The following is a 24,754-nucleotide window of genomic DNA, read 5'->3' as shown; positions in this document are numbered from 1 at the left end:
GCAGGGTCCAAGAAGCAGCCTCTGCAGGCTCCGCAGCCCTGGGCCAGGGCGGTTCCGGGACGGTTCCGGGAGCCGGAACTCGGCTGCCCCGCGCTCGGTGTTCGCTCCGATAAGATCAGGTTCTAAGAAGCACCCAGGCACTGAACCCTAGCAATCTGTCTGCAAGCCGCAGGCGAATTGCAGCCTGAAATTACCTGTTCTATGGCTGAATGAGCTGCGGTCAGTCAAAAACAGGGATGGTGACGTCAGCTTTCCAACATGGTGGCTGCTGGCCTCCTCTGTGGTCTGACCGGTGTGGAGAACCGAGATGGACCGCTTCCTTCCCCCGTCTCGAACCCAGAATTCAGCCCTGAGTACGGTGCTTGCACGGCTGGCAGAAACTGCAGCGCTGTATCCCTGCGTCGCTATCTCCTCATTTCCCAGCGCGCGCTGCAGACTCTAGCCGCGGGGCGATTTGCTGAATAAGCAGTGTTACCCTCCGTGTGACAAACCTCTCGCGTTTGAGTCCCCGTAGCCAATCCTCATGCGATGGAAATCCTTCCTCCAGGTTCCGGAGCACCCCACTATTGCTGGAAATTCCTAACAAGATATCCTTTAGCCGTCCTGACTTGTCATACTCCCACACAGTGAAGCAGCACACGGGGGCAATGCACTCCCCTCGCCGCCATCTTCCTACCCTTGCCCTTGCTCTCTTGAACTGTCTTACCCTTCCGCCTTCCACCATGGGATGATACAGCACAAAGGCTCTAGCCAGATGTGGGCTTGTCAAATTTGATCTTCTCAGCCTCCAGAACTGTAGGAACTTTTCTTAATAAATTACCTAGCCTGTAGTATTCCATATAGCAACTCAAAGACTAAGACATCCCCCCTAAATTTTCTTCTGCTTTTCCTAACACAATTACCATTTGCAAGAAAGAATTGACTTTCATGCTTTCCAGTTTCACTTGCTAAACATTCCTTGCGATCTGCATTTTTTTTTTCCATCCAGGGTCCTTATTAATTTAAAGCACCTAAGGGAAATGTGTGTGTTTTCCTCCCTTTCACGCTCACATGAACTAATCCATCATCTTCACCTTGCCTTGGTAATGGTATGGAGAAGAAAGCACAATGAACTGCTGACGGGAGACCTGGGTTCTGGCCTTGGCTCTGTTGTGTGACCCTAAGCGAGTCACTTAACCTCTCCATGTAAATGCCGCTGCCTCTAAGTCCGGCAGTCAGGAGATGATTTATTAGAGCTCTGCCGGTTCTGGCTTCCTGCAATTCAGCAACTGGCTTTGTATGCAGAAGACATCCAGCAAATGAATGTTGGGCTGGTGAGCTGCTTCCTCCTTCCTTCCAGTCTTGGGGTCCCGATGAAGCAGGATGATCCATGATGAAACGGTGGAGTTGTGCTGAGGTTACACATCCAACTGTGCAATGTGAGACACTAAGTAGATCAGAGGGCAGCCCATGAGGCTGAAGATGAGGCTGAAGGGGAGACGTGTTTATCCACCTGAAATCGCTTTTTATTTCAGGTGCCCGTCTTTCTCACCTAGGCAGCTCCCTTCAATCCTTTTTTCATGAAATGTGTTCGTACGTGTAGAAGAAGGGAGAAGAGCAGGAAAGGGTTAGAGGCAGGTGCAGAACTGGGGTCTGTGTTCCTCAAAAAGGAAAAGCTTGGCTGGTTGGGAATCTGATTCCTCTCATGGTCTTTTGGGTTCTCACACGATTCTATTGTCCTCCAGGGAGGTTTCTCCAAACAGAGCCAATAGAATATCATAGTTATAAAGAGGGCATTTAATAGATGAGTACCATCAGAGGCAGAATAGTCCTCACAGGGGCCATCTGTGGGCTGGGGAGACAGGGAAACCAGTAGCTGCTCAGTCCAAGAATCTGTAAACCTCAGAACATGAAAGCAGGGGTATGTGGGATGATGTCAGTAATGCAGCCCCTGTCTGAGGCCAAAAATGTCTTTGAAGAGTTGCTGACAAGAGTCCATATTGAAAGGCTAAAGAATCAGGAGTCTGATGTCCATGGGCAACAGCAGAAGCAAAAAAATATATATAGATAGATAGATAGATAGATATAGATGTAGATAGATAGATATAGATATATAGATATATAGATATAGATATAGAGAGCCTGCTCAAGATGGGTCAAGTGTGCACATTCACTCTTCTCCCTTCTGCTTTTTCATTATATCTGGACCACCAGCCTATGGGATGGTGCTGCCTAGGTTCAGGGTGGGTCTTCCCCACTCAGTTTGCTGGCCCACATGCCAATCATGCCTAGAGACACCCTCGCATACAAACCCAGAAGTGTGCTCAATCCAGTCAAGTGGTCAACCAAAATCAACCAGCACAACCTCTTCACTCCAACTTGGAATCACCCCCATGTCTTGAAGTCACAAAGCCTGGAGGTCTCAGAGAACTCCTGGTTTTGCCTCTTCATGTGAGGATAAGGACATGAGGCCCTACAAAGAAGTGACTACCCATCAAGGACAAGCACTTGAAAGATGATGAAGTTGACAGGGGCCTGAGGAGAGCCTGGTAACTCGGAATTTCTCTCTTCTCAGGCTTCTCACAGCCAATACCACTACTGCTGCTCCACTCAGCAACCCTACAGGCCTCCTTCCCTTCCTGTTTCTTAGGAGAGCTTAGTCAGAATTCAGACTTAAATTCTGAATTCCAAAGACTTAAATTTAGAATTTAAAAGGCTCATACTAAACATTAACAGGAAACAAAAATTAAATAAGAAATACAATCCAAGATGTATAAAAATGGTCTGATTTTCAAAATACAAACATATCCCGATTCCTCAGATACCCTACTTAAAGATCCCTTGGGTGCAAGGAACAGAAAACCACTCTAGGCAACCCAGGTACAGGGAGATTTATGGTGAAGAACATTCAGAGGTCTGACAAGTCCCTGATCATTCCATCCCTCCTCTCCAGACATCTCACTGGGCTCTCTGCTTGTCCACTCCATTCCTTCTTCCGCAGAACAGTATCCTCTGCCTGGCTCTTGCTTTCTCCTCCTCCAATACCTCACCTTGTACTAGCTGACTTCCTACCTCTGGTCCAGGCCCAGGGAGGGTCTAACCACTATGGCATTAGAATACTCCTTCTCCTGTATTCCCCACTTGCAGAGACTCATAACTTACCATTGCATCAACCTGTCAGCACCCAAAGCCTTTCCACTAAAATTATCACACACCTCCAGTGAGAGAGGCAGGAAGCATATGATATACACTTATAGATGATGTTCCCAAGAACACCAGCTAAATACACCACCATGGGAAGAGTGCAAATGTCAATCCTGGGTTAATCCCCAAAATGTCAAACAAAATTGACTTCAGAGGGAAGATGTTGCTCATTTGCCAGGAAAGTTTCTGATAATTGATGCTTTTCACCATACTGAGACACTGGGCTTGAACAGCAAGCCAAGGATCAAATCCCTGTCTTGCATGTGCATTCAAAGTTAAAATTATACAACCAACAGGCTTGCAATTTCAATACCAACAGGAAAGCTAAAAGGCTAAGTGGAAGAACAGCTAGACCAAGTAGCTATTAGGTGAACTCTAGCAACCAGAACGAATGCAGCCACACAGCTTGTGCTTTAGCTATAGCCTAGATCCACAGATGCTAAATGTCCTCTAGACTTTTGATGTGCTTTCACTTTAGGCTCCAATTTCAATATAAATGGAAGAGAATTGTACATGTTCTTTTGAATTTCATTACCAAACCTCGGATGTCAAAATCGGAAAACAGCTTTGGAAAAAAGCAAAATGTTGGTTTTTCTTCATTTAAAAATGAAGTTGAATTCTTTGCTCACGGGTCTAGAACAGTTGCCATCTGTTTTAGTGAGTGTCTCTGACTTGGGCTGCACATGTCTTCTCACTTCTCAGCAACCCCAGCCTCAGAATGAAAACTCACAGCCGTGCACTGAGCTGAGCATCCCCTCCTGCTGGAAAAAGCAAGCATGCCCAGGCTAGCTGAGCTGCCCAGGGCAGGACAGTCAGAGTGGAAGAAAGAAGTAAGAGTTCAACCCTGGAGTGTCTGACAGAATAACAATACTGAGTGTCCATGTCCAAATCCTTGGAACCTGTGAAAGAAGGGTCTTTGCCAATGTGATTAAAGGTAGAGATTCGGAGATGGAGTGATTATCCAATCTAATCACCTATCCTTGAAAGTGGAGAACTTCCCCAGCTATTATCAATCAGGGGGAGATGCGACACTGATGGCTTTGAAGATGGAGGAAGGGGCTGTGGGCAAGGGATCAAGCAACCTTAAGAAGATGGCAAAAGGAAACAAATTCTCCCACAAGCCTTCAGAAAGCAACAGAGCCCTGCCAACACCTTGAATTTAGCCAATGGACATCCCCACTGAACTTCAGAACTCACAAATGCATGTTATTTAATCTCCTAAGTTTATGGTCATTTGTTACAGCAGCAATAAGAAACTAATACAGCTGGCAAATTCCTTGAGTCTGCAGCACAGGAATGAGTGGGAGGGGCTGAGGTACAGGATGCAGCTGGGATGTGATAGACAGACGAGTTGTACTATCATCACCACCACCCTGTGGGCTTCTGAGCAGGAAGGGACTGCCTGGATCTTGACTTCCTAGGGAACATTTTAAAAATGCTAATGACTGGGCCAGACCTATGAAACCAGAATCAAGCAAGGGAATGAGGCCCAGAAGTTGGTACTTAACTTTCTTGTTTAACTCTGCCCTACTGCTCTTTTGCCCTCTCAGCCAACACTGCCTTTTGCAGAACAGGATCCCCCCAAAGCTACCTGCTATCTACTTGGGTTGACTCTCCAGGGCCTTTTGACCCTTGCAAAGACCCTGCCTGGCCATTTCTTTCCTCTTTTCTAGATAGGCAGGCAAGCCTGAGAAAGTATACTCCTCAGGAAAGCAGAGTCTCAGAGCCCACTGATCTGCAAATACAACAAAAATCTTGGGCATTTCAATTCCTTCCCATACAGTTCTCTGGAGGTACATCAAAATGACTGCACTTGACTTCCACCAGCAATTCCCCTTGAATTCCCATTACACATTTTCTGGGCTTATCCAGCATCCCCCTGAGATCATTCTCCCCCTTGAGGAATAGATGGCTATCCGGATGCCCATTAGAACCACCTGAGGTGCTCTTAAAAATCCCAATGCCCAAATCAAACTTCAGATCAATAACACCGGAATTTCTGCATGTGGAACTTAGGCGTCATTATTCTTAAGAGTCCCCAAATGATTCTATTGTGTAACCATGGAGTGAAGGCACGAATACTCCCACAGACCTGGGCTGTCTTCTGATGAATCCCATGATCCTGATTCCTCTCCCCTGCCCCCAGTTGACCTAATGGTTGCAGGAGCTCCATCCCCTTCCTCCCTGTCTTTCTCTTGCCTTCTCTAGACTTCATATTGTATCCTCCTCCCTTCCTCATATTACTGGCAGTCCCACTGCTGATTTTCTAATTCTTAAAGCATCCACTAAGACATTGCTACTCAAAGTGTGACTCACAGTATCATCTGGGAGGTTGTTAGAAATACACAACCTCAGACCTCACTGTGGCCCTACAGCAGCAAAATCTACATTTTAACAAGATCCCCAGGTGATCTGATGCTCATCTGATCTTGGGAAGCTCTGTTGCTAACACATTCCAGCACTTGCCTGGGGAAGCCCTGTTATGCGGTTGCAGATTAGCAGCTGGTGAGCCAATTGGTTCAGGAGGGACTCTGAGAATAACAGATTACATATTCACATCTCCTCCAGCAGGAAGAGGTTAATGCGGGTTAATTTTCGGTTCTTTTTGGTATATGGGTGGAAATATTACCACTATTTTGCAAAACCCCTCATCTAAAAATTAAACATAATTGTAAGACCCGGCTCCCCCTCCTTCATGCTAGGAAATGTGCAGAATGTCAGTGTCCATTCATAAGTACTAGTTTTCAAAGTCCCAGAGCAGGCTGGCCCAGGCCCCTGTACCTAGGCTGGTCACAGCTGCTCCAGAAAGCTCACAGCTGTGTGATGGGGGCAGAATCATTTTCAATCAGAGCCAGGTAATGCCCTCAAGGGACAAGTCTACACCCACTCTTAGCCACTGGACTATCCCCTGGAACATCTTCCTGATCTCACAGGCATGCTTACCCCATTGACAAAGTCAATAAATCACCACAGTTTAGCTAGTAATAAAAATTAAGGGCTGGGCTTGTGGCTCAGTGGTAGAGCGCTTGCCTAGCATGTGTGAGGCACTGGGTTCAATCCTCAGCACCACATAAAAATAAATAAATAAAGATATTGTGTCCACCTACAACTAGAAGATATTTTTTTAATTAAATGGCTAAATATTATTTGATGTGTAACGTTAAGGTAAGCCTTTATTGGAAGAAACAGTTTTGAAAGATTCTTGCTGGAGGAAATAGGATTACTTAATATTTCTGTATTGCTATAAATTTCTTTTGCAAGGTCACTGCATATGACTGAAAGTGTTACAGGGCAAATCAGTAGACCCTGGGACTTTGACAAAATGACAGCATTAGGACTGACAGGGCCTCAGAAGTTCTTTAGAATCCAGAATTTCTGAACTTCCCTGATATAAGAATCACCAGGATTCATTCAAAAATTCCCAGGCCCCACTGAAATTCTTCCAAGAAAGGCCTGGAACCCTCTATAGTTTTCCAAGTGCCCCTGGTGAGTGCTGTCATCAGGAAGGTTTGGAAATACTGATGATCTCACCCACTTCTCTGCCCCCGTCCCTAAGACCTCCTAAGGAAATACCTGGGCCCACCTCTGACGTTTGTTCTTCTTAAGCCCTTGCCAGGTAGCCATTTCTTCTTTTTCTGGGGAGGGGGGTACAAGAGATTGCATTCCAGGGGCACTCAACCATTGAGCCATATCCCCAGCCCTATTTTGTATTTATTTAGAGACAGGGTCTCACTGAGTTGCATAGCACCTCACTGTTACTGAGGCTGGTTTTGAACTCACAATCCTCCTGCCTCAGCCTCCTGAGCTGCTGGGATTACAGGCATGTGCCACTGCACTTTGCACCAGGTTGCCATTTTTTATTGCACAAATTGTCCCTTTCTGTCCATGGCCAACTTCTGGCTCCCTTTAACTTCTCTTCATTAACCCCAGCTCTTCTTCCAAACATAGGACAATTTTCCATTTTCTCTTTGAGCTATAAACCTGTTTATTTTCTTCACATGTTTTTAAAGGAAATCTTTAATATTGTTGAGAGGGAAAATGTGTTTTCCTTTCATGAGAACTTGTAATAAAATTCAAAGATTGCTTACATAAAATAGTGGTATTCCTCTTTGAACTTTTAAAGTAGTTTCTGTCTTATTCTATCTTTGGTTGCTATGACAAAATGCACAAGGCTGGGTACTCTAGAGAGAAAAGAGCTTTATTTAGCTTGAAGTGGAGGTTAGAGAGCATGGCAGCAGCTTCTGCTCAGCTCAGATGAGGATTTCATGGTATCAAAATGGCAAAGGCTCAGGTGAGAATGGCAGAAATGCATGGAAAAGACATATAGAAGAATTCAGTGGAGAAACCAGAATGGATTCCTTATAACAACCCATTCCCGCAGGAAACCAGTCCAGTACCACAGACTGGTGCTAATACCTTAGGAGGGTGGTATCCCCACGACCTATTACTTTCTATCAGGCCCCATCTCTTAAAGATTCTACCACCTCAGCAACGCCACACTGGAGATCAAGCCTCCAGCACATGACCTTCTAGGAGAGAAACCATTCCCAACCTATAGCTGTCTCCATCTGAAAAGACACTATGCTAAAAGGACAGACTACCACATATACATTCTGAAGGACACATAAACCCATGTATTCATGTGCTGTGGTCCTGAGAGCTGCCACAGTCTACAAATGAACAATTCATCATTCATTCCTGTGATTTAATTAGAGTGCACTTTTACAAAGATTTATTAAATGTTTGCCGTGTACTGAGCACTATGCTGTTTGCAGGGAATATTGATATAATATTTATCTAACTGGTTTGATTACCTCTGCCCGTAAGACTCTTGGTGAATAAGCTCCATAGTTTTGCCCCTAATAATAGCAATGATCATCAATTTAGTAATTGGAAAGGATTTCAGAGGTCCCCTGATCCAACTTTTCTTTTTTTTTTTAATATTTATTTTTTAGTTTTAGTTGGACACAATGCCTTTATTTCACTTATTTATTTTTATGTGGTGCTGAGGATCAAACAATCCACAATCCCAGCTCATGATCCAACTTTTCAATCCACTAAAATAAATGAGTAAATGTGATAGAGATTCTGTTCTTTAGGACTTTATGGTCTTGCAGGGGGGGGCATTTTTAGAGGGAATGGCATTAAATGAAATTAAAGCACCTATTTATTAGGTTATGAATAGCTCAACTATATACCTCTAAGGATGGGTTTGTCTACATCCATGATGTAATCAAAGGAAAGAGTGATCAGTATGGAGCTTGGAGGCAGAGTGTTCAGTTGCACTTCAGATGAGCTAAAAGAGGACATTTGAGCCCACCGAGGTAGAGCACACCTTTAATCCCAGCAGCTCAGGAGGCTGAGGCAGGAGGATTGCAAGTTCAAAGCCAGCCTCAGCAATAGCAAGGCTCTAAGCAACTCAGCAAGACCCTGTCTCTAAATAAAATATAAAAAAGGATCTTGGGGCTGTGGGTCAGTGGTAAAGCACACCTTTGTTCAATCCCTGGTTACCCACCACCCCGTCCCCCAGCCCCCATAGACAGGGAGAGGACATTGGAGCTCCCTTTCACTTATATGTTCCACACTAACCTATTATGCCTTGCGTGTTAAACACTAGGGATCAGAAGCCAGGAGGAGCACCTGTTCTCAAGTAGTACAGTCTCTCTCCAGGACTTGGGCATCCACTTATTTGCCAATGGATACACTCACTGAAATTCAACTTGAACCAAATTTGTAAGTTGAGGCACTGTCACAGTCTTTTCTACACGTATGCAAAGGTGGGAAAAATTTTGAGTCACCTGCCTCACCTATTTCCAGCCGTGGTCAAACAAGGTCACAGCCTTCCTTCCTTTCCTCACTCCACTTCATATTGTGCCATATTTTTTTTTTGCATTTTGGGGTTTTGCTTTCATGCCTTTACTATTTAAAATGCCTCTCAAGCCGGACACAGTGGCTTATGCCCGTCAAATGTAGTGTTGAAATGGCATCTAGCGTTGTGAGCGCAAGAAGGCTGTGCTGTGGCTTCCAGAGAGAATCACAAAAGTTAGATGAGCTTCTCTCAGGCATGAGGTGTAGCGCCATTGGTTGTGAGCTCAGTGTTAATTGGTAATCTGGTACATTCAGCAATAGGAGAGGAGATTTGCTGATTGGTATATGAGTATGCTGTGCTTAAGTAACATCTACCGTGTGTGGCGAAGCTGTGGAAAAGATGGAAAAGAGACCAAACTCAGGAATTCATGAGGTGACAACTGACTAAAAAGCGAATCACCAAAGCCTAATGGACAGCACTGTTATGAGGCTGAAAGCCAAAGACATTTAGAGTCACATTATCCAAGGTCAGGAAAACTATTAAACCCTTCTCAGTTAATGTTGTATTATTAAAAAAATTAGATATCATTAATTTCTAAGAAATATTAACTTTCGGTATCTTCAAAGACAAACACATGTAAAATAGGTAATGGGTTGATCTGTTGATGATACTGCTATGACCAGAGGTACACAGGAACGGATCCCTATGTTTCCTTTAGGGAACACGTCACTGTCCCCTACAAGCCAGTGCTTGTGGTGACTGAAAAACATGACCACAAGGAATAACAAGACTTGCTGGGTGTAATGATGCATGTCTGTAATCTCAGCCACTCGGGAGGCTGAAGCAGGAGGATTGCAAGTTCAAAGCCAGCCTCAGTGGCAAAAAGCCCCCATAGGTGCCATCCCCAGTACCACCAAACAAAACAAAAACAAAGTACCAAGACGTTGTGTTATAGACCACAGGAAAGAGTGAGCAGTTCATTTGGCATTTTGACTAGAATATAGGATATCCTGGAAAAGAAGAAGAGGGGAGAGAGAGAAAAAGAGAGAGGAGTATCACCATAAGTTAGAACCAAATCATGGAGGCTTTGAAAGCCAAAATATGAAGCCAAACAATGGGAGTGCATTAGTCTGGGTTTTGTTACTATAAAGAAATTGTTTGAGGGCTGGGGTTATGGCTCAGTGGTAGAGTGCTCGCCTAGTATGTGCAAGGCCCTGGGTTCGATCCTCAGCACCACATAAAAATAATTAAATAGAATAAAGGTATTGTGTCCAACTACAACTAAAAAATAAATATTAAAAAAAGAGAAAGGTTTGAGCCTCCAGCCATCACTGGATTGCTTTATAAGAGTGTAAGTGTATGACTACATCCTCAGATAAGGACACTTGATGCTCAGTTCAGAGGTCCAAAATTCCCCATTTCCTGATTGCTTTGCTGTTTTTACTTGTTTTCATTTAATCCTCACCACGGGACTTAGTTCTCATCTGGTGGGGAGTTGCCCCAAGGCCCTACCTTGGTTGAACTTGTTTTAAATTTCCTGTCTTCCCTGAAAGTGGTTTCCTATCTCCCCACCCCAGCTTTACATCACCTGCCATTTTGATTAGCACAGCTTAGGAAATAACTCAGATCACCTTGAGATACCTAAGAAGATTAGGAAAGAGGGAAGAAGGAAGGGTGAGAAAGAAGCAGAGAATGTCTCCTCTCTCTTAGACAATGCAGTCACCAGGGAACCAGTCACCAGGATCTATCTGGATCCCCAAGAACTCAATAGGGATCCACTGTCAGCCACCTTGGGGTTCCCATTTGAAGCTGCTGCCCAAAGCATCTTCTCATTGATCTACTTCTGGGGATCTTGGAAAAGATGCTTTGAAAGTCTCCTCCCAGGTTGGGAGCGTAGCTCAGTGGTAAAGCTCTTGCCTAGCATGCAGGAGGCCCTGAGTTCAATCCCCAGTACCATCAAAGTAAAAAAAAAAAAAAAAGTCTCCATGCCCCCACTTGAGGACTTAGTAACCTATAGCCCAAAATAGCCTCATAATATGCAGGTCTCCTTTCCAAAATTGTTAAGAATCCCAAGATGGTGGTAGCAAAGCAGTAAACCAACCCCCATCTGACTACATGGATTGCACACCCATACAGTGGGTTACAGTTCTGAAATAGCCTGTCTGTCTCCATGCCCTGTGAAGGATCCCGGTCTCCTGTCTTCCCATCACTCTGCCCACAGTGGAACATTTTATGAACCACAGTTTAAGGCTTTGAAGCAGCTTCTCTTTGTATGTAAAAGAATTACCTGTTATTTCTACCTTTCTTGACAGTAATAACTTTTGAGCTAATTTTTATTTTTTTTGTTCTACCTCTTCAGTGACAACCCTGCTACCCAGTTTAACCTCAAAACTCACATGAATTCTCGAGACCTGAAGACAGCTATTGAGAAAATTACCCAGAGAGGAGGGCTTTCTAATGTAGGTATGTGACCCCGTTTCAGATAATTCTATCTTGTTGCCATGGTTCTCTTTCTACGTGGTTGTCTTCTAACATTCTATATTGAAGGAGGAAAAAAAAAAGAATCCATCAAGAAATGACTCATGTAACATCTGTATCTTTTCTAAAGTATTATAATGAATTCAGGTAGCAAGAATTGTCAAAACATATCTGCCATCTAGTTCCAGCTTGCTTGGTTCCTCGGGATGCCAACATTCTTCAGGACAAGCAGGACTGCTGTTGTGACTATTTCCTGGTTGGCCTCCAAGTTGCCAAGACTGAACATTAAATTCCACCACCAATTCCATCAGGAAGCAACTCAGTGCTCCTTGGGAGTCTTGTTCCAATCAGCTACGGTTGCAGCAATGACTTTGCAAACAGAGTCTTGTCCTCTATTTCAAGATGAATCTTTTGTGATGTCTGAGCCTTTGGAGGGGGAACCAGAAGTTCAAGATCTAACCCTCACTGGAGCAGGTTCAGAAACTCCATTTTATCATTTCACCCAGAGGTGACGGGGCATTAGGAAACAACAGCTTTACATTTTCACACTAACCATGCTCAGACTGTCAAAGAACCCATGCCAGTGTGTAATTAATGTATAAATGGTAGCCTGACTTTGGGGGGACACAAGGGGGGATGATTACATGCTTCTCAGGGAACCTGTTCATACCATCAAACTCCAAAAGACTGGAGATGTGGGCCACATTTGCTTGGCATGGAGAAGCTACGTGCAGGGTGTAGAACTATCTTATCCTTGAGGGAGTTACAGTAAATCTGATTAATTATTTCCCTCCCCCAACCCTCAGAGAACATTTTGTAGCCATCAAACATAAGAATCGAGCAGATGCAGAGCCTTTCACTTTTGAACAACGTTAAATAAACACTGACCAAGCTGCTGCTCTCCATGCCCAAAATTCCAAAGCATCTTCGTTACAAACATGATAAAGTTGATTTCTGACTTGTTCTCCACTGAATCCTTCCATTAGCAAAATTTTACTGGAGAAAAACTTCAGAAGACAACTAACTTCCCTGAGGAGGTCAGAAAGGTGTTCGAACCTAATCAGTATACCTTTGTCAGTGTAGGACAGGTTTGAACTCTGCCTCTGGTTCAGGGTTTGGTTTCAGAGGACAGAATCCAACCAGCTGGTTCAGGTATAAAGTGACTTATTTCAGAGCATGAAACACTATGAGAATTATAGAAAGGACTGAAGAAGCTGACTCTGGGAGCTTCTTTTGGAAACGGGGCTTCCAAGGGAGCTGCTACCTCTTCCAAGTTCTAGAAACAACTTTCTGAATTCTGCCACCACAGCCTCTTCAGGAACCTGCTTCAGCAGGAAGCCCACGATCAGAAACCTTCTTCTACAGCTGCCAAACTCCAGAACCAAGTCCTCCCTGACCCATTCTTACCCACAAAAGGGCAATCCTGCACCCTCTCTCCTAACACCATTGAAGCTAGCAACCAACACAAACATGTCTGTCAGTGGTGCTCCAAGAGAAGTCAAATACTCTACAGATTCTGATCAGCAGAAACTGCTGAAAGAAAAGTTCAGCCCCTGCCTGCTGTCATCTTCTAGATCTCATGTAAATGCATCGATTTGTGAAAGTAAAACAGAGCTGAAAATCTAGATGCAAGAGAGTATGGACAATGTAGTTTTCAGACATCCAGCATCTGGTTTCAAGACCCACTACAAGCCACGCACAGTGGCGTACGCCTGTAATCCAGCAGCTCTGGAGGCTGAGGCAGGAGGATTGCAAGTTCAAAGCCAGTCTCAGCAATTTAGCAAAGCCCTAAGCAATTCAGTGAGAACCTGTCTCTAAATAAAATATTTTTTTTAAAATGGCTCAGGATATGACTCAGTGGTTAAGTGCCCCTGAGTTCAATCCCTAGTACCAAAAGAAGAAGAAGAAGGAGGAGGAGGAGGAGGAGGAGGAGGAGAAAGAAAAGAAAAGAAATCAACAACAATAAAAATCCACTGCAAGGTGGATGGAATGTGCATCAAGCACTGGTTCACTGTGGGCTCAACTAGACTCAAGATTAGGTGGGGTCAAAGTGATCTTTTGGCTCCCTTATGGTACCTAATATTAAGCCAGAAAGGACTACTAGGTGCTGTGGGACTTGATGGAAATTATCCCTTGGCCATGGAAGCAGTTTTCAGCAGCCAGCGGTTTCCCTTAGCAACCAGGTTCTGTGCAGACAGTTCACATAGGTTCACTAAGACACTTCTCCAGGACTTTGTATGTAACCATTTGATGCTTTCATTTGACAGGTAATATTATACTGCCCAAACCAGAGAAGCATTGAGTGTAATAATATTCACCTAAAGAAGGTGGTTGTTAGCTGTTATTAGGGACTCATTTGAGAATCTCCAAAAAGAATATGTATGGCCTTGCTACCCAGATAGTACTCATACACAAGATCCTGTGTATAATTTCAGAGATGCATGGGTATACACACACATCTCTGTCACACACACATACACACACACATGGTTCCACACAACCCAGCAAGGGAGACTTGTCATCCCAATTTGCCCAGGGGAACCTGGGATTTTAGCACTGAGACTGGGAAATTGCTGGAAAAGTAGGATAGTTTGTCATCTAGTTGACTCTGAAAATGTCCTGAGACCCTGTACACGGGAGAAAGGCATCTCGAGGTTTCACAAAGCTCCATGATTGTTGCACTCAGCTGAAGCAGATCACTGGCCTGGAAGTCTAGACCCAGAGACTATTAGGGACCACCCAGGGCCACACAGCCAGTGGTTGGCACAGCCAGGGCTAGAACACAGTCTCTCAGTTCCTGGTGGGTATAGCTCTTCCCTGGACAGCCAGACTTGGGCCCCTGGCTTGGAACTGGAGGAAAGACCGCTGACCACAGAATACAGCCCTGCAGGCCCAGCAGCTCCTGGAACACTGGGCTCGCCCAGGCTTTAGGAAGCCCAGAGAAGGCTACTGTCACTCCAGTTCAACTCCTCCGAGCCTGTGCTCTAGGACACAACGTGGGGCAGCTTAGAGACTTAGAGTGAGTCTAGTACCCAGGCAGATAAGAGGCCCTTTATTTTTATGAAAGTCTTTCCCTGCTACTTGCTGGTCCCTATGACTTTTTCAAAGCAGGAAGCAATTAGAAATTAAAGGCTTAAAATGAAACTAAGGGAACGATGTGATGACTGCATGGCATTGTGAATGTGCCCCAGTGCCACTAAACTGTACACCCACAACTAAAGTGGTTCAAAAAATAGAACAGTCAAACTGGGAGGGAATGAGTGTGTTTTTCTGGACCTCTTTGTACTGCTGTGATCTGTTCCTGAATTTATCACTGGCATGATCCCTTCAAGCATGAGTCTCTTTTTCTTCCAGGCCGGGCCATCTCCTTTGTGACCAAGACCTTCTTTTCCAAAGCCAATGGAAACAGAGGTGGTGCTCCCAATGTGGCCGTAGTGATGGTGGATGGTTGGCCCACAGACAAAGTGGAGGAGGCTTCAAGGCTTGCAAGAGAATCAGGAATCAACATTTTCTTCATCACTGTGGAAGCTGCTGCGGAAAATGAGAAGCAGTATGTGACGGAGCCCAACTTTGCCAACAAGGTTTGTAATTGCCAGAGACTCACCCACAGTCAAGCTCCCCTGTACTCTGAAAAGCTGAAATTCCAGGAAGATTGTTTTCTTGGGCTTTCAAATGTGTGTGAAGCTCACATCTAGGTAGAAGTGTCTCCAGTGAGGGAACCTCAAATTACCCTCTCAAAGAAAAGTCCCACACCCACCCTAAGGCCAGCAGCTTGGGAACAGAAGGCAGGAGCAGTGTCCCAGAGGTCTCATGTGGAGGCTCTTCCTTGCTCCTCCCACAGCATCCGGGACCTCAACCAGGCAGCTTCATACAAATACATGAGCTTGCACATGTGTGTACACACACACACACACACACACACACACACACGTACTTTCACACAAACATGCTACAAATTAATCCATCTGATAAACAAGAGAAGGGAGGTGTTGCGACATTTCAGGCAGGTCGTGTTTCCAATGCTACTTCTGGGTTCTGCGGAGATGTCTGGCCAGAGATGAGGCAGGACAGATGGGATAGTAGGCCTCCTGTTCCCAGTCTACTAAACCACTTTTGGTGTTTTCCAGTGGCTGTCTACATAAACCTTCCTTCAAAGGCAAAGCTTCAACTGAAGGACAGAGAAGGAGAGAAGGAAGAATGGAGGGAGGGAGGAACAGAGCCAGCCAGCTTGGACAGCTTGTCTTTGGTTTTTTATTTTATTTTTTCGTACTGGGGTACGAAAAAAAAAAAAAAAGATCTTTTCATTTATTTATTTACTTATTTTTATTTGAGACAGGATCTTGCTAAGTTGCAGAAGCTGGCCTTGAACTTGGGATCCCTGCCTCAGTCTCCGGAGTTGCTGGGATCTCAGGCCTGTGCCACCACACCGGGCAAAATCTTGTCCTTGATGCTCCTCCAACTTTATTATTATATGTTTTTGGAGCTGATAGGGCTGGGCCTCCTGCAGCATAGCAGGCTGCTGACCTCTACTTGCTCCATGAAATTCTCTTCCTTGACTTCCCGGCCCTGTGCAGCTGTTATTTCACTTGCTCTTTTCTTTTTTTTTTTTTTTCCATTATGTACCCTGAACATGGACCTTTTCAGGACTTAGACCCTGTTCCTCCATCTTCTCTCACAAGATTCTCTCCCTCCAGTCTCCCCAGGGCCACAGCATCAGTCCTCATCTCTTGAGTCTTCTCTGTCCAGATGAAAGACTCTGCCGGCACCCCCATACTAAGGATTGAGCCCTGGGGTGCTCTACCACTGAGCTACATCCCAGCCCTTTTTACTTTTAGACAGTCTCTTGCTGTTGCTCCTGCCTCAGCCTCCCAAGTCATTGTGATTATAGGCATGTGCCATCACACCTGGTGACCTTTCCCTTTTCGGAAGCCCTGTCAGAACCTGAAGTCCTACACGCAGCAAGCCAAGTTCATCATCATCTTTCCCACCCAAACTGTCTCCTTCTTGGGACTTTGCATGAACAGCCCCGTCCATCCCAGAATTCCTCATCAGCTCCCAAACTGCATCCCTCATCTCTCTGTTCTTTCTCTTGCCCAGTGACATCTCCCTACTTCAAGTCAGTATTTAACATCCTGCCTGCCTTTCTCCCGGGTCTCCCTTGTAGAGATTTCACAGTGAAGCCCAACTCATGCTTATAAAGAGTTCTTCCAACTATGGGGCTCTTGCTCCAAATCCTTCACTGTCCCTCATTTTTCTTGAAGCCTTCTAAAGCATGGTCCCAACCCCACTTCCTGGCCCTGCTGCTGTGACACCACACAGGCCCTGTGCTCCAGCCAATGACCACCTGTCCCTGGCCAGCACCACCACTCTCTGCTGCTGGAATCTCACACAGGCTGTCCGATAGGGATCCTCTTCCTCCATAGGATCAGCTTCCTACCAGCACTCAGCCTCTTGTGCCGCCTCGTCCATGGAAAGTTTTGTAACCTGCTTTAGGTTTTTACAAATCAAGAAAAAAGATGTATTTCCTGGGAAGGATTAAGTCATTACTTGTTTCAAAATAATTTTTTAATTGTACAGATTCATCCATAGTCATGAGGTCAGACATGCTCTGTGACCCGCAAAGGAAGGGACAGGAAGAAATGCCCTACCTTAGGAACACTAGCCCTGTCACTTCCAGGAACACACCAACAAGTTTGCTCAATGTTTATTTGTAGCTGACTTGAATTTTTTCTGGAACAAGCTTGGGCACAAGTAAATAAATATTCGTTTGCCTAGAGGCAAGGTTGTCTGGAGGGCAGAGCTTGGGTTTTGAAGGCAGACAGCTAGGCAGTCTAGTTTGGGGAACTCAGGGATGTCCCTTGTAGTGGACCCTCAGTTTGTTTTCTAACAATGGGGGGTCATCGTTCCCCTTGTAGGGTGAGGTGAGGATTGAATGAGAGAATCTCTCCAAGAGCACCTAGTATGACCCTGACCCATGTGGCTACTCAGCAACTCTGGGGCCCCTTCCCACTGGGTACAGGCTGCTCTGGAAACATTCCTCAGTCACTTCTTAGGTATGCTCTGTTTTCCCCAGGAGAACAAAAGCTTTCTTTAATTCTCTCATGCGTTGGTGCCCACCAATGCCAGTCATGGCTGGCTGCCAGTACAAATGAATTGAGCTGAAGAGGCATAAATCTGAAGCAGAAATCAGTGACTTACATCTCCCTGTGCATTCGCCTAGCACAAGGGCTTCCCACTGAGGCACTGGCAGCCGCGGAGACAGGAGTGAGTTCAGAGATTACTAGAGAGGTCTTTGCCTCAGCAAGTGCCCAGACAGGGGAACAGAAAGGGAGAGAGCCATCAACAAGGACTAGCACAGCAAACAGGAGTCTTGTTTGCTTCTTCACCCAACTGGAGGCCCAAGGTAAGGGTGCCAGGTTGGGGGACTTGACCCCTGACCTGGTGAGTGTCCCTCCCCTCTGTCCTCCAGGCTGTGTGCAGAACCAATGGCTTCTACTCGTTCAACGTGCAGAGCTGGTTGGGCCTCTCCAAGACCATGCAGCCCCTGGTAAAGCGGGTCTGTGATACCGACCGCCTGGCCTGCAGCAAGACCTGCTTAAACTCAGCCGACATTGGCTTTGTCATTGACGGCTCCAGCAGCGTGGGGACAGGCAACTTCCGCATGGTCCTGCAGTTTGTGGCCAACATCAGCAAGGCGTTTGAGATTTCAGACACAGACACACGTATCGGGGCCGTGCAGTACACCTATGAGCAGCGGCTGGAGTTTGGGTTTGACAAGTACAGCACCAAGCCCGACATCCTCAACGCCATCAAGAGGGTGGGGTACTGGAGTGGTGGCACCAGCACTGGTGCTGCCATCCACTATGCCCTGGAGCAGCTCTTCAAGAAGTCCAAGCCCAACAAGAGGAAGCTGATGATCCTCATCACCGACGGCAGGTCCTACGACGACGTGCGGATACCAGCCATGGCCGCCCATCAGAAGGGTAGGGGGAACCTGGTTCAGCCAGCTGCTGAGGCTTCTTAGGGCTGGGAGAGGCTGTCCTTGGAGGGCAAGGAAGGCTCTGCTTTTCTGTGCATTGGTTTTGTCTGTGACAAAACGTTCAAAACCATTAGAGGAGCAAAGATTGCAGGTGTCTGAGTAGCAAAGAGGGAAGGAGGAAGGGCAGCCAGAGGCTCCCCCAGTGTCTTTGAAAACAGGGACCCTTTCCTTGACCTCCTACATCCTGAGACTTTTCCCACCAGGGCTTGAGACACTAAAAGGGAATGCTATTTGTCACTTTCTATGAAAGAAAAACAAATCCCTAGCTGTGTTGAAGACACCAATTTGTCTTTAGTACCTTTTAAAGACTAATAGAGTTCTTTAAGGAAGTCGTACTATGATTGTAAATTAGGTATTAAGGGTTTGGGGGGGAAAACCCAAAGAAATTTTGATTCAGAATATTTAAAAGAGATATTTCCATATAAAAATTTCTAAGTTGTTGAGAGAAGGCTCAAAAACACAAAAAATGAGGGCTGGGGATGTGGCTCAAGTGGTAGTGTGCTCGCATGGGGCACTGGGTTCGATCCTCAGCACTACATAAAAAAAAAATGAAGTAAAGATATTGTGTTCACCTAAAATTAAGAAATAATTATTTTTAAAAAACACACAAAATGAACAAAGTACTTTAGTGCTTAGAAAATAAGTCACATTTATGAATTAATTAAAATATATATAAAACTGTTCTCAAAAGTGCCATAAAACAGCATGAAAATATAACAGCCTGAAGAAACCCAAAATGATAATAATAATAATAGTAATAATAAATGGGCTGGGGTTGTGGCTCAGTGGTAGAGCGCTTGCCTAACAAGTGTGAGGCATTGGGTTTGATCCTTAGCACCACATAAAAATAAATAAATAAAAAGTATTGTAGCCATCTACAACTAAAAAAAAAAAAGAAAAATAGTAACAATAATAATGATAAAACTGAATCGAGTAGTCAGTGGAACTGGAGACCTCTAAGTGCTAGGGTACAAAACTCACTCAATGCAGTGGTCAATTATTTTTCCTTTTTCTGTGTATACTTTTAATATGGGTTATTTTTTCAGGATTTTTTGTATTCTTGAGAGCTGCTTTAAATCCTTCCTAAGACAATTCTTAATGAACGGGTGGTGCTGGCTTCCAGAAACCAAAGTATCTAGACAATGCATTCAGGCAAAGTCTTCTCAGGGACTTGCCTTTTGCAGAGTCTCGGGCATCTTCACAATGGCGAGATGGTGATGTTCTTTGTGCCAGTGGTCACAAATTCCCTTGGTCTCACGTCAGCAGAGTTGGTCAAGGGTCATAAGCTACCTGCTCCAAATCCCAGAGTGAGTGGCAGATGGGCCAGCTCTTGGCTCATCAGCCCAGGGCTTTTTCTAGCACATCTGTCCAAGCTCACGTTCAGTCCCACCCTCACTTATTTCTCTAGGTACTTTCTTTGGGCCTCACCCAGGAAGTGAGGGAATGAGAAGACTGTTGGAAATGGGAGCTCTCAGGGGATCATATTCTGGGAAGCTTTAAAGAACTGGGACCAATAGATACAAATTACATGGAGGGCGGGTTCCTGCTCAGCCAAACACTATGATTCATCTAAAAATGCAATGAGCATTGTGTTCCTAGGATAATCCAAGTCCAGAGTTAATGACCATCTGTCAGAATTGACAGTAGAAGGTTCTGTGCAGGGGTGGTCTCAAGGATCTGAAAAGTTGCATACTGCTCTCTAGTCTTTATCGGGGGATATTCTTTCTTTCTTTCTTTGAGCAGAAATATGGGCTTGCTCAGTCTAAGCTCAGTTCCCATGGCCACTTGGCCAGCATTTTAAAACCCAAGGCTGGCTTCCCCTAATCGAGACAGTATTCAGAGAAAAGAAGCTGGAGAGGTGAGAAAAGGGGCTGGCAGCTTATATGCAGCATGATGGACAACTGGAAGCATATTAGACCAGAGCTATGTGAAACATTGACAGCTCCTAATAAGCAGGACAGGACACCTAGAAGATGAGATGGGCCACTGGCAGAAAGGGAGCTGCAGGGCAGGTGCCTGGGCAGGAAGACCACCCCAGGTTCTGCCCTCTGTTTCCTGGCCATCCTGTGCATCCACCCTGGTTATCCTGAAGGTGGTATAGGAATAGGATTTTGTAGAATAAGGTCAAGTACCTGATATCCAGCTGCCCCCAACCAAATCAAGAACTATCACAGCAGGCAGTTTCCCCACTTTCCCCACTAAAGATTGTTACCTCCTCTCTGAAGTGGATGTTCAAAAGTATTTCTTGAATGAATGAATGAATGAATGGCCATACCTATTCTTAATTCTAGAACCTAGAGTTCCATGGGAGTTTTTTTTTTTTTTTTAAATCACTTAGTTTCCAAAGTTTAAATTTTTGGCACATTTCTGATTTGGGGTTTGGTTGTGCTGACAGAGCAGCAGAAAAGCAAAGATTCATTAGCAACACTTTTTCTTAGGGGCATTTGTTTCACCTGATCTTTGTCCCCACAGGAGTGATCACCTATGCAATAGGGGTTGCGTGGGCTGCACAGGACGAACTGGAGATCATTGCCACTCACCCTGCCAGAGAACACTCCTTCTTTGTGGATGAGTTTGACAACCTGCACAAATCCGTCCCCAGGATCATCCAGAACATTTGTACAGAGTTCAATGCACAGCCGCGGAACTGAATTCAGAGCAGCAAAGCATAGCAAATGCTGCCCTACTGACTGGCTCTTTGGACCATCCCTGTGCTTTCTGGGGGCACCCACAGGGTGCCGAGTCTTGGGGAGGGCTTGGGCAAACAAGATGCATTTCTGTTCTTTGCCATTGCAGTTCTCATATGTCAAAATTTGGCACTGGAAATATGATCATCGACTTACAGATTGAATCAAAATGATACGTCAGTTTTAGGGTGCTGAGGATTTACATTTTGACAGTTGTTTTCAAAATCCATGTTCAGAAGAGAGTGCAGCACTTATTGACAGGCTTAAATGGAGCTTTTCTGAGAATTTTTTATTTTTATTTCTCATAGAACTCTGTAACCCTCAACAAGTTTCATTTTGTCATGACAGTGTAGGAGTTGCTTAATTAAATGTTTAAAAGGATCACATGCGCTCTTTCTCACTGTGTCACGTGTCATGGGGTGGGAGGTCTGTGGTGGGGGCCACCCTCCACTCTTCCAGCCCAAGGTAATAACATATCCACTGGTATGGAGAATGTGGTAGGGTCCCTGCTGTTCCTGTTGTCTGAATCACTGAATGCCTGCATCACGCAGCTTTTGGAACACTGGCCCTTGAGGAACAAGTAGATCTTGCTTGAAAGTGGTGCTACCCAAATCCCGATTCTCAGGTTCCATCTTAATACCAGTGAAATCCAAGTCTCTGGGAAGAACTGGAATCCAAGTATTAGCATATTTTAACAGCTCCCCAGTGACTCTTAAAGGTTGCTAGGATTGAGAACCACTGCACTACCTCTGAGGGATCAGTGTTACAGTCATTTCCTACAAGTTTCCATGCCTGTTGTCCTAAGGGATCCATCTAGTTTAGCATTTGTCTTGAATTTTTCAATGATAGCTAAATTTTAAAATTTTTTTTGTACCAGAGATTAAACCCAGGGGCACTCAACCACTGAGCCACATCCCCAGTCCTATTTTGTATTTTATTTACAGACAGGGTCTCACTGAGTTGCTTAGTGCCTCGCTTTTGCTGAGGCTGGCTTTGAACTCAAGGTCCTCCTGCCTCAGCCTCTGGAGCTGCTGGTATTATAGGCATGCGCCACCGCAGAGGGCTGAGAGCTAGATGTTATTATTGATGTTTTTGCATTACAATAAGCTGGGAGAAATCTGGTTCAACTTTCCTTTTTACTTCCATGTTCTGCCAAGAACATATCTGTCAAGATGTGAGATACATGTACAATGGGGAGACATTCAAAAGAATACTAAAAAGGGCTCACTCAGTGTCTGGGTATATGTGATGTCTAAAACTCCACTAGACTTGATTTTTCTCAGGAATTAGGGTCTTTGGAAAAAAAGCGGTTTTTTTTTTTTTTTTTTTACTAAGGCTCAATGTTTGCTTGGGGTATTGGAGACTGAACCCAGGGATCTTTTACTACTGAGTCACATCCCTAGCCCTTTTTATTTTTAAATCACTTAGTTTCCAAAGTTTAAATCACTTAGTTTAAATCACTTAGTTGCCAAAGCTGTCCTGGAACTTGGTGATCCTCCTGCCTCAGCCTCCCGAGTCACTGGGATCACAGGTAGGTGTGTGCCACCGTGCCTGCAAGTCTCAAAGTTTTGTGATAAGGCTCGGCTAAAAATTTCTGGCCAAAATGACAAGGTCCAGATATTTCTTGTTTTCTCGGGCTTTTTAATCCTTTTGAACAGGACAGCACCTTCATAAGATAACTTTCCCGGCAGCCGCCTCAAGGGCCTGCGTGGGTTTACAGAAATCTTCCTGTGTCCAAGGATGTTTCAGCCTCAAGGAAGAATTTCCAAAGAACCATGTTGTTTTCTAGTCAAAATACTAAGAGAAGATCTCCCCTTAGCTTACAGTATATAAATATAAAAACTGAAAGCACGAAATCAATTGCTTTGGAAAAAGGTATTTATTCAACCAATGCCTTTGAGGAATTCATAGCCCGGCAGGAAACCACAATGAAGAATTACAGTCATATCATCGTCATGGGCTTATGCACCAAATGCATGAAGGGCAACTGCAAACGACCTCATAAGAAATAAAACTGTAGTTATGAAGTAAGTGTTTGCCACAGGTTGAGCACTGTTCTAAGGCTTCACACGTGCTAACTCACCCCTACGATTTGCTGAGAAACTCTTCTTATTCACATTTTATAGATCATACATCTGAGGCCTGGAGAGGTCAAGGAACTTGCTCGAGGTCATAGAGTTGGCACAAGGAAGATCTGAAAAGTTCGCACAGGCAATCTCTCTCCACTTTGCTTCTTAAAGGGGTGGCATGGAAAATAACCAAAGGGGCTGCCCAGGGAGTTCTCTAGAAAGTTTGACAATTTAAAATATACATCCTTAGGGTACGTTAAATGTACAAAGTGAACAGAGACTGTGAAATGTCCAGGGTAAACTCCACTCTCCCCCGATTTGCCCTGATTGCCTGGACAGACACTATGTCTCACTTAAGGGTGATTTTAATCTCTAGTCTACAGTCCCTGTAGTTTCCGGTACACAGCAGGCTCTCCTATCATCTTGATAAACTCCTACTCATTCTCCAAGTCTCAGTGCAAATGGTACTGCCTCTGTGGACCCTTCTCTGACTTGCTCAAACAGATTAAGCTCTCTGGCTACAGGATTTTGACCTATTTATTCTCCAGAGACTTCTTTGGTCCCTTCTCACTAAGGGATACAAGCCACACACATTATCAAGGACTTGGAATCCAGACAATGAAAACTTTGAATTTAGGTCACCTGATAGTGGGCACCCCCCAGTGCAATGGCAACGGTAGTATGAGAGGCAAAGATAAAATAAGAAGAGAGAAGCAGGATGTGGTGGCCAGAGGAGAAGGGAACTTAGGTCCCATTCACAATGCACCCCTCTCCTCTGTCCTCCTCAGGTTTCTTAGAGTATGTTACAATTACCGTCTTTCTAAGGTCAGAATCCTCTTTCCACTCTGTTCCTCTCCTGCTCTCATTTCTCCGCAGAAATGAAAATCCTTGTTTGCTGTTCCTTTGCTGAGCTTTGTTTAACCAAAATTAGTAAGTGCCTACTGTGTGCCAAGCACTGCGATACAAAGATGAATGAGGCCTAATCCCTGCCTGAGCTTACAGACAAGCTTGAGAGATGGGAACGCGGAGAGCAGTTCACCAATGAGACAGGTGACAGGCAAGTTTGTGAAGGCTTCCTGAGCTGGGTTTTCTTGAAAGATCCCAGTTCATTCAGGCGAGGAAAAATGGAAAAGGCGTCCCAGTAGAGGTGTGGTGGAAGCAAAGGCTAGGAGGCGTGAAGTAGCATGGCACCCTGCAAGACCGACAGCATGAAAGCCAAGGCCAGGGCACCAGGAAGCAAAGCTGGAGACTCAGGCAGGGGCCAGGCCATGGAAGGCTGTTTGTTACTTAAGGTTCTCTCGGTGGCAAGTAGCAGAACTCAATTCATAGGAGCTCAAGCAGAGGGGGCATTTTTGGAAGGAAACTGGATTAACTCAGGAACTCCAGGCCAGGGAGATAGCAGAAATAAGGGACAGGAGCAAGAAAGGAGACCAGATCACTCTTATATTCTACCTTCTCCAGAATGATCTTTATTTGGAAGTTTGTGAAC

At 45.0% G+C, this 24,754-nt stretch overlaps 1 protein-coding gene across 2 annotated transcripts in view; it reads left to right on the top strand.

The window, feature by feature from the left end:
• Vit (vitrin) overlaps positions 1 to 21,577 on the top strand; it is a 115,282-nt gene extending 93,705 nt beyond the window's left edge. For both annotated transcript variants that reach the window (XM_048804559.1, XM_048804558.1), the window contains 4 exons: positions 11,352 to 11,455; positions 14,825 to 15,051; positions 17,940 to 18,453; positions 20,982 to 21,577. In XM_048804559.1, the coding sequence (XP_048660516.1) occupies positions 11,352 to 11,455; positions 14,825 to 15,051; positions 17,940 to 18,453; positions 20,982 to 21,160 (1,024 nt within the window). In that variant the 3' untranslated portion in view covers positions 21,161 to 21,577. The remainder of the gene's footprint in view (positions 1 to 11,351; positions 11,456 to 14,824; positions 15,052 to 17,939; positions 18,454 to 20,981) is intronic.
• Positions 21,578 to 24,754: the final 3,177 nt, after the last annotated feature.

The sequence above is a fragment of the Marmota marmota genome, unplaced genomic scaffold (assembly GCF_001458135.2).
Source record: "Marmota marmota marmota unplaced genomic scaffold, marMar, whole genome shotgun sequence".
Taxonomy (NCBI): domain Eukaryota; kingdom Metazoa; phylum Chordata; class Mammalia; order Rodentia; family Sciuridae; genus Marmota; species Marmota marmota.
Note: the sequence above shows the minus strand (reverse complement) of the source record. Positions and strands in the feature narration are given on the sequence as shown.